The sequence below is a fragment of the Euprymna scolopes genome, chromosome 44, assembly GCF_053919585.1.
Source record: "Euprymna scolopes isolate OS-2025 chromosome 44, ASM5391958v1, whole genome shotgun sequence".
Lineage (NCBI taxonomy): Eukaryota > Metazoa > Mollusca > Cephalopoda > Sepiida > Sepiolidae > Euprymna > Euprymna scolopes.
Genome location: NC_136525.1, coordinates 11,292,619 through 11,305,787, shown reverse-complemented (window position 1 = coordinate 11,305,787; position 13,169 = coordinate 11,292,619). Strand labels below are relative to the sequence as shown.

The 13,169-nt window shown below is 34.1% G+C and overlaps 1 protein-coding gene across 1 annotated transcript in view; it reads right to left on the bottom strand.

The window, feature by feature from the left end:
• Window positions 1–13,169, bottom strand: part of LOC145268689 (uncharacterized) — a 1,072,728-nt gene that overhangs the window by 131,853 nt on the left and 927,706 nt on the right. The window contains exon 187 of the mRNA XM_080124201.1: window positions 1,016–1,072. Coding sequence (XP_079980327.1) covers window positions 1,016–1,072 — 57 coding nt within the window. The remainder of the gene's footprint in view (window positions 1–1,015; window positions 1,073–13,169) is intronic.

Below are 13,169 nucleotides of genomic sequence, written 5' to 3'. Positions count from 1 at the left end.
ATCATAAAATTTACAATAAATATATTTTCATCATCTACATCATAATTCAGGTCATAAAATTAGCAATAAATATTTTTTAATCATCTACATCATAATTCAGGTCATAAAATTTACAATAAATATTTTTTAATCATCTACATCATAATTCAGGTCATAAAATTAACAATAAATATTTTTTAATCATCTACATCATAATTCAGGTCATAAAATTAACAGTAAATATTTTTTAATCATCTACATCATAATTCAGATCATAAAATTAACAATAAATATATTTTCATCATCTACATCATAATTCAGGTCATAAAATTAGCAATAAATATTTTTTAATCATCTACATCATAATTCAGGTCATAAAATTTACAATAAATATTTTTTAATCATCTACATCATAATTCAGGTCATAAAATTTACAATAAATATTTTTAATCATCTACATCATAATTCAGGTCATAAAATTAGCAATAAATATTTTTTAATCATCTACATCATAATTCAGGTCATAAAATTTACAATAAATATATTTTCATCATCGACATCATAATTCAGATCATAAAATTAACAATAAATATATTTTCATCATCTACATCATAATTCAGGTCATAAAATTAGCAATAAATATTTTTTAATTATCTACATCATAATTCAGGTCATAAAATTAACAATAAATATTTTTTAATCATCTACATCATAATTCAGGTCATAAAATTTACAATAAATATTTTTTCATCATCTACATCATAATTCAGGTCATAAAGGGTTAATATATAAAAGTTGATTTTTTTTTTTTACACGGCAAAATAATTAAAAAAGAAAAAAGCAAAAATGTGGCATTTAACGTGTTTACAAAATTGGTTTTCGCTGTTTTTGGTGATCTCCTTTGATTAAGAAATGCAAAAAAAAAAAAAAAAAAAAGCTGTGAGAGCGAGCTCATTAGATGTTCCCTCATCTCTATAGAGTGCCATGCAGCATCCTTTGCCATCGCTTCATCCTCGATTCAAAGAGGTCTACTCACGCCTTCAGTTGGGGTCCAACTGTCAAGGTTTGAGTCAGATCTGACTCGACCAAGGGGCTACAACAAAGTAATAAAAAAAAAAACACCATGCTTTGATTGGTCGAAAACAAAAAATGCATTACGGTGGATTCCATTATCGGATCAATACGGATACGGACATAATGATTTTTTTTTTTTTAAATTGATGATAAAAGCACATTAATTAATAAAATTTCTTTCCTGGCTCTTCAAAAGCTGTAAAATTAATCGCACAAAACAGCGCTTTTAAGTATTCAGAAATTTTTACAAAAAGCAAAACCGGAATCAGGAATGGTATCTGGATCGAAAATTTACAAAAGAATCTGTAATTGTATTGAAAGCAGGAAAAAATATTGTAATCGTCCCATCACTAATATATATATATGGTACTTTGTTTAGAAGGTGTCGGACTTTATATTGGCAACTATTTTCTTTGATTGCCGATTGAGCAACTATCACTTGTAAATGTCCAAACTTTTAATTTCATGAAACATTTGTAAGTATAAAATATTTGCAAGCAAGAAAACCTTATATATATATATATATATATATATATATATATATATATATATATATATATATATATATATATATATATATATATTGTTACAAATTTGTAAATATTTAATGTCTGCAAATCGTTTATGATTGCAACTATTTCATGTTTGCAAATGATTTCATGATTGGAAATAAAAATATTTCATGATTGCAAATATTACATGATTGCAAATATTTTAGGATTGCAAATATTTCATGTTTTCAAATATTTCATGATTGCAAATATTTCATAATTGCAAATATTTCATAATTGCAAATATTTCATAATTACAAATATTTCATGATTGCAAATATTTCATGATTGCAAATATTTCATAATTGCAAATATTTCATGATTGCAAATATTTCATGATTGCAAATATTTCATGATTGCAAATATTTCAGGATTGCATATATTTCAGGATTGCAAATATTTCAGGATTGCAAATATTTCATGATTGCAAATATTTCATAAGCGGCAATATTTTATGTTTCATGTTTGGGAATAATAGAGGATGTGATTCTATTCCTTAGTACTGACACCGCTACCCACAATGCTGTGCTACTGAAATGGATCCCTGTAATTGCATTCTGTGACAAACCAGTAAGCAAAATGAAAAACAAAAAACCTGGAATGGAATCAAATCAAAAATAAGTTGAAAGGTTGCTATTGTGAATAATGGGGATTGAAAAATTTCACTTCAGTTGGAGCCACCTGTTTTGCAGACTGTAAAAAAAGAAACGAATTGTTTTATTATATTTGAAGAATTACTAAAACTTAGCCATAGATTGGTAGGAATTTAAAGACACTTTAAAGTGAGAACTTGAAGACACCCAGTTTGGGAAATTGCTTTCAAAAGGCCGATTTGAAAAGACAGAATTTCCAAATAATTTCTTTTCTTTCTTTTGCAATGAAATTGGGAACAGAAGAAAAAAATTGCCATATTCTTTAAAATAATCCAATTTTCGGTGATTGTGCAGTCGGCACTCGTCAAGCTGATATCTACACAAACTAATGACACGGCGGACCATGGTCGAGCACGACCAACGTAAATAAAAGACAGTTTAATTAAAAGTTACCAAATCTGCTAACGTCACAGGATAAAGTACAACGGCCAAGATGCTGATTCTTACAAAGTATGATAACTTCCTGATTCATGTCTAAAAAAAAAGGATTAATAACATTCGTCCGAAAGTGGCTGTGTTTCATTTTCCAGAAAAAAATTACTTTACATTTGGTCAGGGGCGCTTAAAAGGAAGATTTTTCGCTTTTTTTTTTTTTTTTTTTTTTTTTTTTTTTGCCAGGAAAGTACAAGATTCCTCAGTAAGTTTCCAGACGTTTTTTTTTGTACGGGCATTTAAAATTGCCGTAGACTCTCGAAACTTCGAAACTTCGAAACTTCAGTATGTTACTGCTATACATCTTATGAGATGATTGACTAATTTTTAGGATTTCACGTTCAAATAAACAGTACATACAGTAGTAATCGGAATACACCCTACTAAAGCCTGATTGTCACAGCTGGTGAATTTCAAAAATGCAATCTGGACGTGAGGACATTCGATATGCAATACATTTCTGCTTTAAACTTTGGAAAAAATGCTACAGAAACATATGGAATGCTTCAAACTGCTTTTGGACCATCTTGCATGAATCGAGCATCATTTTTTAGTGACATAAGAGATAAGGAAGGCAAGGAGTCTGTGATGGACGATGAGAGGTGTGGGAGGAGTAAGGAAGCCACAACACCAGAGTTGATTGGCCAAATAAAGAATTTCATGGATAAGGGCAGTCATGTGTCTATAGAGATAATAAGTGCACAGTTTGATGTCAGTGTGGGAACTGTACACACAATTATTCATGAGGAACTGAAGATGCGGAAGATTTGCGTGAAGTTTGTTCCAAGGATGCTCAGAGAAGATCAGAAAGAAAGACATTGTTATGACAGCAAGGAGATGGTTGAACTGATCAATTCAGATTCCGCAGTCCTTGCTTCCTGTGAGTTTTAGTTATTCCCTAACCTCAAGGAAAACCTTAGAGGCTGTCGTTATGGAACAATTGAGGAGACGAAAGAAGCTGTGACAAGGGGTCATGGACATGCTCACACAGGAGGACTTCCATGAGGCCTTCCAGAAGTTGTTGGAATGGTCCAACAAGTGCATTGCAGTCGGAGGAGATTACTTTGAAGGAGACTAGAGTTTTATGTGTATACTATCAATAAAAGTGTCCATACGAAAAAAGTTTGTAAATTTATTTGAGGCATCTTGTATATAATATGCACTGGATAAGACAGGGCAAGCCAGGATGGTAGCCTTTGATATTTTATCATATGGCGTTACTGAACGAATGTTAAATATAATCAGATCCTTCTTCGATAGCTGTACATCCAAGTAATATGCTATTAATGTGGGTGTGCCTCACGAGTTAATCCTTCTATATATATATCTGGTCGGGCTCCTTGCTCCAAACAATGTGACTCTCTCTCTCTCTCTCTTTCTCTCTCTCTCTCTCTCTCTCTCTTTCTCTCTCTCCAGGGATGTACATGGATCTAGGTCGTCCTATGCTCATGTGTCTGTACTGTGGAGTCCACAGCAATACATTTCTCACTAGCTCTTATTTACTCCTCTGGCAGTAACCGGCAAATCATAGAAGTCACTCCCTGATGGTAGTAGATATGGTAGGTAGGTTGCCATAAAGTTGCTGCTTCGTGGGATGATCTTGTTTAATACTGTTCGTAGCATACAGGTGTATGTGCCGTGTAGCTTTCATTTTAATCTTTTGGTGAGTGTCCAGGTTGTAGCACCGTAAAAAAGAACAGACTCTACCGCTGCTCTGAGGAACTGTCTTTTCAATTTGTCTGTTAGCATTGAAATCCATGCTGGCCGCAGCTTTTCAGATGCGAATTTCGATATCTCTCTCTTGCTGCCCAGGTACATAAACTCAGTGACCTTTTTCAGTGTTGTTCCATCTAGAGCTTTGATCTCCCCTTTTGATCCCCGGACCGTCCAACAAGTGCATTGCAGTCGGAGAAGATTACTTTGAAGGAGACTATTCATAAATGACGTCCTGAATATTTCGTTTCAATTAAAAAATTTAAATATTTCATTGCAATAAAATTTTTTAAAATATTTCATTGCAATTAAAAAATTTAAGTATTTCATTGCAATAAATTTTTTTTTAAATATTTCATTGCAATTAAAAAGTTTTAATATTTCATTGCAATGAAAAAATTTAAATATTTCATTGCAATTAAAAAATTTCAATATTTTATTTCAATTAAAAATTTTAATATTTTTTTCAATTAAAAAATTTCAATATTTTATTTCAATTAAAAAATTTCAATATTTTATTTCAATTAAAAAATTTCAATATTTTATTTCAATTAAAATTTTAATTCTTCATTTTAATTAGCATGATTGTGCCGTAAATAAATGAAATAATATAATCTCAATTAAATAGATTTAAATATTTTATTGCAATCTCATTTGTCATAATAGCAACCAAACTTTATTATAAACGATAAAATAATTTAATTTTAAATTTAAATTCAATGGAATTTTTAAAATGTCTTCGAAATAATGCATCAATGACGTCATCAGATTATCAACTCAGAAATCTCGGGTGTGGTACACACGTTATCTGAAAACATTAAAAGATGTAACAAAAGAATTGGTTATTATTTTTGTTTTAGGTAAAAGAATTACCATTATTTGTCTTTGGATTATTATCCTGATTCTGAAAGTGACAGGCTAAGAAACTTCAAATTCTTTTTGACAAGGTATGGCACGATCGTCTTCTCAGGAAAATCAGATCTTATGTATGTTAACGTAATTAAATCCTTCTTAAACAAGAGAAGAATCCAGATTGTCCTCAATGGTCCTAAGTCAGAACAATATGATATAAATGCGAGTGTACCTCAGGGGTCGATCTTCGGACTTTCATTATTCCTAATATTCATAAATGACCTCCCTGATAAAATTGTCTCTGAGATGGGCACATTTGCTGAAGACACCAGGCTCTATAACAGGCGTGAGGGAAAAAATTAATGAACATATATTCAAGTCAATGAAGCCTAGCTGACAATTTAGGACCTATTACGTTGGTGACTCTCTTTTGAATCCTGTCCAGTAGCAGATGCACCAGCCCAAATGTGACAGCAATACTCCATACATGGAAGAGAGAGCCCACCTCCCCCACACGGGCGGACTTTTGGTCAAGATCAAAGTGTAGTATCTGTCGGAACAGATACTGCAAGCAAAGATCATATGTGGGGGAGACCCCACATATAAGACCTTTGTCAGTGTAGGGGCAACCCTTCATACCAATTGTCACTATCCAGCTCCCCAACTCCCCGGGGAGTTGGTCCCTATTTCTCCTTCACTCCTCACATTAAAAATCGGCCTTGTGCCTAATTTGCTCGGTGGGGGAGCAAATAAATACCAACCCCACATATCAGGCCTTGGTCAATGTAGGGGAAACCCTTCATACCAATTGTCACTATCCAGCTCCCCTACTCCCCGGGGAGCTGGTCCCCATTTCCCCTTCATTCCTCACATAAAAAATCGGCCTTGTGCCTAATTTGCTCGGTGGGGGAGAAAATAAATACCAACCCTTCATAGCAATTGTCACTATCCAGCTCCCCTACTCCCCGGGGAGTTGGTCCCCATTTTCCCCTTCACTCCTCACATTAAAAATCGGCCTTGTGCTTAATTTGCTCGGTGGGGGATCAAATAAACACAACCTTTGTGGCCTTCGGGTCAAGATCAAAGTGTAGTATCTGTTCCGGCAGATGCTGCACTTAAGATAATTTGTACCAGTCAATGGAGGGGAAACCCTCTATACTGGGACAATTATTATTTTTGGTAACCAGAGTGCCCCCTTTTTTCCTACTTTAAGGGGAGCTGGTTTTTACCTCACATTAAAAACGGCCTTGTGCCTAATTTTCTCAGTGGGGGAGCAAATAAACACCATCTGTTCCGGCAGATGCTGCAAGCAAATACCATTGCCCTAGTGGCAATATTCTGGTCCATGTAGGGGCAACCCTACAGGGGCCAACTGGCAAATCACCATCCAGCTCTCATTTCCCACCTATCGGGAGCTGGTCCCCTTTTTCCTTCCCCCTCCCCCTCTCTCTCTCTCCACATTAAAAAACGGCCTTGTGCCTAATTTGGTCAGTGGGGAAGCAAATAAATACAGCCCACCTTCCTTGCAACAGCCAGCCACAGCAATGCTCTTGATGTATTTGTTCGAACTCATGTTCCCTGTGAACGTTAAGCTTAGGAGTTTGAACGAAGTACTTTCAGGTAATGTATCATTAGCCATAGCTATTGGTGGTTGACAAGGTTTCTTGAAATTATTAAAGGAAACAAGCTTAGTCTTGGCAGCATTGAATGTTACCATTCATTTTTGTCCCCATTCCACTACAATCTAAAGGTCTTTCTCTAGGGTTTCCGTCATTGACTTGGATATGTGTTCATTCGTTTTCCCCTCATGCCTGTTATAGAACATGGTGTCATCAACAAATATACCCATTTCAGAGACCATTTTATTAGGGAGATCATTTATGAATATTAGAATAAAGGTCCAAGGATCAATTCCTGAGGTACACCCACATTTATATCATATGGGTTTGACTTACGACCATTGTGGACAACCTAGATTCTTATTTAAGAAGGATTTAATTACGTTAAGTATTCGTCCAGTAATACCATATGATCTGATTTTCATGAGAAGAACATCGTGCCATAACCTGTCAAAAGCCTTTGATATATCTAGGGATAGTGCCTTACTTTCCCTGCTTTATCCATATAAATATGTATATATGTTCAGAGATTACAGTTAGGATATATGTTCAGAGATTACAGTTAGGATATATGTTCAGAGATTACAGTTAGGATATCTGCAGTAAAACGGGCTTGCCTAAATCCATATTGTTGGTCAGACAGAAGTTTAGCACTCGTAAGGTGGTGGACTAGCGCTTGATTAATTATGAATTCAAATATTTTGGCGAAAAGAGGGAAGAGGCTAATAGGATAATAAATTAATGGGTCAGTTCTTTTGCCAGAATTCTTGCAAGCTTGTACCACAGAAGCAGCTTTCCAGCAGTCAGGAAAGCATGATTTGTTAAGGCATTTGTTGAAGAGTTTGGAGAGAATTGGAGAAACCTCAGTAGACCCCCTTTTTTTTTTAATAGTACAGTGGAGATGAGTCAGGTCCACATGCTTGTGAGGTGTGTAGGTTTTTTATGATATCATGTACTTGAGAAAGGGGGATTTCCAGATCATCTAGTGTGGTTTCTGTCCGCAAAGGAAAATCGGAGAGACATGATTGTTTGATAGTGGGGGAATTGTTTACTAAACTCTTGTAGATTTTCCAGAAATCACTAGTTCCTAATTTCTGCGCTTTAATGCGTTTTCTAGTGGTTTCGGTATATTCTCTCTTAGCTGTCAGTATTTCTTTCTTGCAATTATTTCTAGCTTCTATAAGCATTTGTCTGTTTATACGGGACTTATGCCAGATAAATCTGTGGTATGCATGCTGCCTTTGAGCAATGGTAGCTGCGCAAGTAGAAGTAAAACATTGGGGAGAGTGGGGTTTGTTATAGAACTTTCGTGCGCTTGAAAAACTCAGGAAATTATTTGTATTTACTGCTTCTACATCTATTTTATATCAATGGCAAATCAAAAAAAAAAAAAAAAAGATTATGTTTAAAGGTCGCGGTCATAAAAGAATATAAGAAGGAAAAAAAAATTCTGTATTTTTTAAAATGTTATTGTTGGCGTTGTAGTACTATTAAACTTTTAGAGAAAAATTGAAACTTATTCTTGTCGCCAGAAGAATCCAAACAATACAGACATTTTTTTTAAAAATTTATTTATTGTTTTTTTTACATAAGAGTCACCACTTATCAAGGCCCTAAGGCCACTCGAGGATAAGGGTAAAAAAGTGCACAATAGTCAATAGGACAATACCGTAGTAATCGTTAGTAGTGGAAATTTGGTAAATTGGATTACTTAAGGGGATGTCTTATCCAGAACTTGTTTATGTTGGACTTGAAGACGACCATATTGTAGTCAGGCAAACAGAAGAGAGTTCCACAGGTGTGCAGTTCTAAGAAAGAAGCTTTGTTCATGGAATCTACGTTTTAATTTAGGCACAGATAAAGAGTGGGGGAAATTATTTATGGTGTTTTCAGCTAGATGAATGTTTCTCGTGAAAGTTTGGTGAGGGGGGCATAGATTGGAGCTCAGACGAGCACTTGCCATGAAAATAACGATAAAGCAGAGACAGGCTCACAACGTCTCTTCTGTGAGAAAGAGGCTGCAGGGAGGAGAAAAGGGCATCCCCCCTCCTAAGTCTATTTTGAACTCTGGCAAGGCAGGATAAGCCGCTTCTAGCAGCTTCTGCCCAGATGTGGCAACAATACTCCATTCTTGGACGTACCTGGCTCTTATATAGGTAGAGATTTGTATCAGCAGTGAGATATCTACTGGATCGATAGAAGGATTCCACTATTTTCCCAGAGATCTTGACAACAGATTTCAGATCAGGAATAAAGGTCAAGGCTAGAAGCTTGTCAAAACATGGAGCCTCATCAAGAGGAGAGCCATTCATTTCAATTGATGCCAAATGAGGATCAGAGGGTTGGTGATGTAAAGATAGAAGTTTGGTTTTAGATGCAGTAAAAGTAACCAGTCACCTCTTTTCCCATTGTACCACATGCTTAAGATCAGAGGAGAGAGAATGAGAGAGAACTTGGTCGTTTATGGTCTTTGATGAGCTACCATAGATGATAGTGTTATCAGCATAAATGTCTACGAATGCTATAAGAATGTGATTTGGAAGATCATTAATGTAGATCAGGAAGAGAGTTGGGCCCAGGATGGACCCCTGAGGGACTCCAGCATTAATACTGTAAGCTTCTGATTTCTGCCCCTCAACTACTACTCTTATGAACCTATCAGAGAGAAATGATTTAATAATTGAGAAGACATTTCCAGCTATACCATAGCTAGAGATTTTATGAAGTAAACGTTTATGCCATACCCTATTAAAGGCCTTTGCTATGTCAAGAGCTATTGCCCTAGAAAAGAAGCCCCCGTCGAGAGATTCGCTAATCCTATGAGATAACTGTAAGCGTATCTGCTGCAGATCTAGCAGAACGGAAACCATATTGCATGTCCCTAGAAGGTTATTTTGTCTGAACTTGTTTGTTTGTTTGTTTTAAATCGTATTATACTGACTTAAAGTAAATTTATGAATTCCAATTTTTAAAAAAAACATTCACTACATCATTTCTGATATTTTTCTTTTTCATTTTAGAAATTATGGTTTTCTTTTTACAACAACTAAGCGAACTTTAACAAACAATATCAAATGAAAATAATTATTTCTTGCAGAAACATTGATATTGAGGAAAATAGCCCAAAGACAAACAATATAAATTAAACATGTGATAAAAGAAGCGTTTTGATTACTTACTTGTGATAGAAAAAAAAACAAACTCTAAACGTTTAAAAAATATTAAACAAGCGTAGTAACATTCAAAAAGGAAATATTGCCCATTGCTTATCAAATAAAATGGATCGATTATCGATCAGAAAGAAATAAAATCAATCAAAATAAAGAAGCAAATTAAAAACAAAGATAGAAAAAAATATTGAACCAAGGGAATCGATTAAAAAAACATAAAATAAGGAGGTTAATGTAGTTTGCTTAAAGCATTCCTTAGTGTGTATATATAAAGCTGATTGTAGAAGGCAATGCAATGCAGAGGGGTAAGGGATACATACGAACTGAAGCAAATTAAAATATTTGCAATGGGCTATGCTGATTCAATTTTTTTAATTTTTTTATTTATTATTCCTTTCAATATTGTTTACGTAGTTTTTACATATAAATATTTGCAAAAAAAATTTTGTATGTGATGAATCCCAGGAAACGCCGGATCGGGACAGATAGCGTATAATTTGTCTGTGCTTTTATTACATCTATACATGTGTATATCAAGTGCACAACTAATGTTCTACGGAAATGTATATATGAATAAACAGACATAGTTTAGTAAATGTTTTTATGTACATTATAAAATTTTTGTTGAAATATTTGCAGTATTGTTTTCCTTAAAAACATCCGTTCCCTGTGACTCATTTTATTTACTGTTAATTGTTTTAAACGTTTGAGTTGTCTGAAACCTTTACTAAAAGTATAATTGGGTTATGCTCAGCTAAAACTTTAAAAATACTAAACAAACACCCCTAAAGTATTTTATAATCAGTGTAACTGTGGATGTATAATTTGTAAAATTTAAAAAAATATTAATTATTTGGAGGATCAAATGTTCATTTATAATTATTTGGAGGATCAAATGTTCATTTATAATTATTTGGAGGATCAAATGTTCATTTATAATTATTTGGAGGATCAAATGTTCATTTATAATTATTTGGAGGATCAAATGTTCATTTATAATTATTTGGAGGATCAAATGTTCATTTATAATTATTTGCAGGATCAAATGTTCATTTATAATTATTTGGAGGATCAAATGTTCATTTATAATTATTTGGAGGATCAAATGTTCATTTATAATTATTTGGAGGATCAAATGTTCATTTATAATTATTTGGAGGATCAAATGTTCATTTATAATTATTTGGAGGATCAAATGTTCATTTATAATTATTTGGAGGATCAAATGTTCATTTATAATTATTTGGAGGATCAAATGTTCATTTATAATTATTTGGAGGATCAAATGTTCATTTATAATTATTTGGAGGATCAAATGTTCATTTATAATTATTTGGAGGATCAAATGTTCATTTATAATTATTTGCAGGATCAAATGTTCATTTATAATTATTTGCAGGATCAAATGTTCATCTATAAATATTTGCAGGATCAAATGTTCATTCATATCATATAATATTATCAAGATGTACACACACCTTTTAGTATTAAAAGTGAAATAACTCTGATTTGTTTTTCTACATAGTTATTTTCCTTACGCCGATTCGAGTTATTGGTGTGTGTATGTCCAGATAAAGAAATGGTCTAAGAAGAAAGAGGGGGAAGAAGTTCTGTTAAACTTTTGTCCTGGGCAATGCCGAGTAGCCCTGATAGTTTATACATAAAATGAACAACGGCCTTTGCGTAAAATACTTGAGATGCTGATCAAATCTGAGTTGAAGACTGAATTGTAACATTTTACAAAACAAATTTGAACATAATTGATCCCGGGGAAACGCCGAACCAGGACAGTTAGTACAGGTTGCAGCAGAAATACCTCCCACATTTTAAACTTTTAACTATATGTCGCTAATGAATTTATGCAAGTGCTACTGATGTTTTCATTGGTAAATTTTCAGATTAGGTCCACCTCCACAACTTTCTTTTAAATGACGACTTTCATAGGTTTTCGACTATACTGAATACGGAAATCGCATTGAAATTTTGCAGAAATAAGTAGTTATCGAGATATAAAAAGTTGTATTAAGCATTGTATTCTTTGGCGGACATCGTTTTTACGCCCGTGCGCGTGCGCCATAAACAAATCTATGCGCGTAACAAAGATGGCCGCCAAAGAATACAATGCATAATACAACTTTTTATATCTCGATAACTACTTATTTTTGCAAAATTTCAATGCGATTTCCGTATTCAGCATAGTCGAAAACCTATAAAAGTCGTCATTTAAAAGAAAATTGTGGAGGTGGACCTAATCTAAAAACTACCTTTTCATTTAGTTAATAACTTGCCATTTTATTTTTTCAGATACCATTATCAAGCAATATTATTTGGACTGGGACACATCGTGCTTTTACTGTAGAAATGTTTTTGAAGAGTGGTGAATTGGTGAATCTGTAACTGCAACACAGGGAACTTTCTGGGTTCATTACAAGTTTGGACAGCATGATGGTGTTCTAGATAGAAAATCAATACAGCTATGGGTTGCAAATTTTAGAGTTACCTATTTTTTTTTTTTTACACAGTGGTCACCGCTTATCAAGGCCTGGAAGCCACCACTCAGGGATAAGGATTATTGCAAGTACATTACGTTAGTGTGGAGATTTGATGAAGTGTTTACTTAAGGGGGCGGTTGATTAGGAATTTGTTAACGTTGGACTTGAACACATCCAAGTTGTAGTCAGGTGGGAAGCAGGCAGACGGAACAGAGTTCCACAGGCGTGCAGTTCTAAGAAAGAAGCTTTACATACATATTTACAGAGTTACATATTCAGCACTTAAAAGAAATCCACCTGGAAGGTCTCGAAGCACACAACCGCTAGACAGTATTCGAGCTGTGAGATCTTCTGTTATTCAGTCTCCTACACGTTCAGCTCACAATCATGCCTTGGGATTGTCTGATCGAACAGTCAGAAGAATTCTTCACACTGATATGCAGTTCCATCCATACCAATTAATGATTGATCAGAAAGTGCATGAGCGCAACTGGGAAGATTGCATGTCAAAATGTGGAAGATATTTCTGCCACATCCTGTATATATGTAAATTCCTTTGCATGATAGACTTTAGTATCTCATTGGCTAAATTAACTGCAGCATGTTTAATAACATAGTTATACAATATGCACAA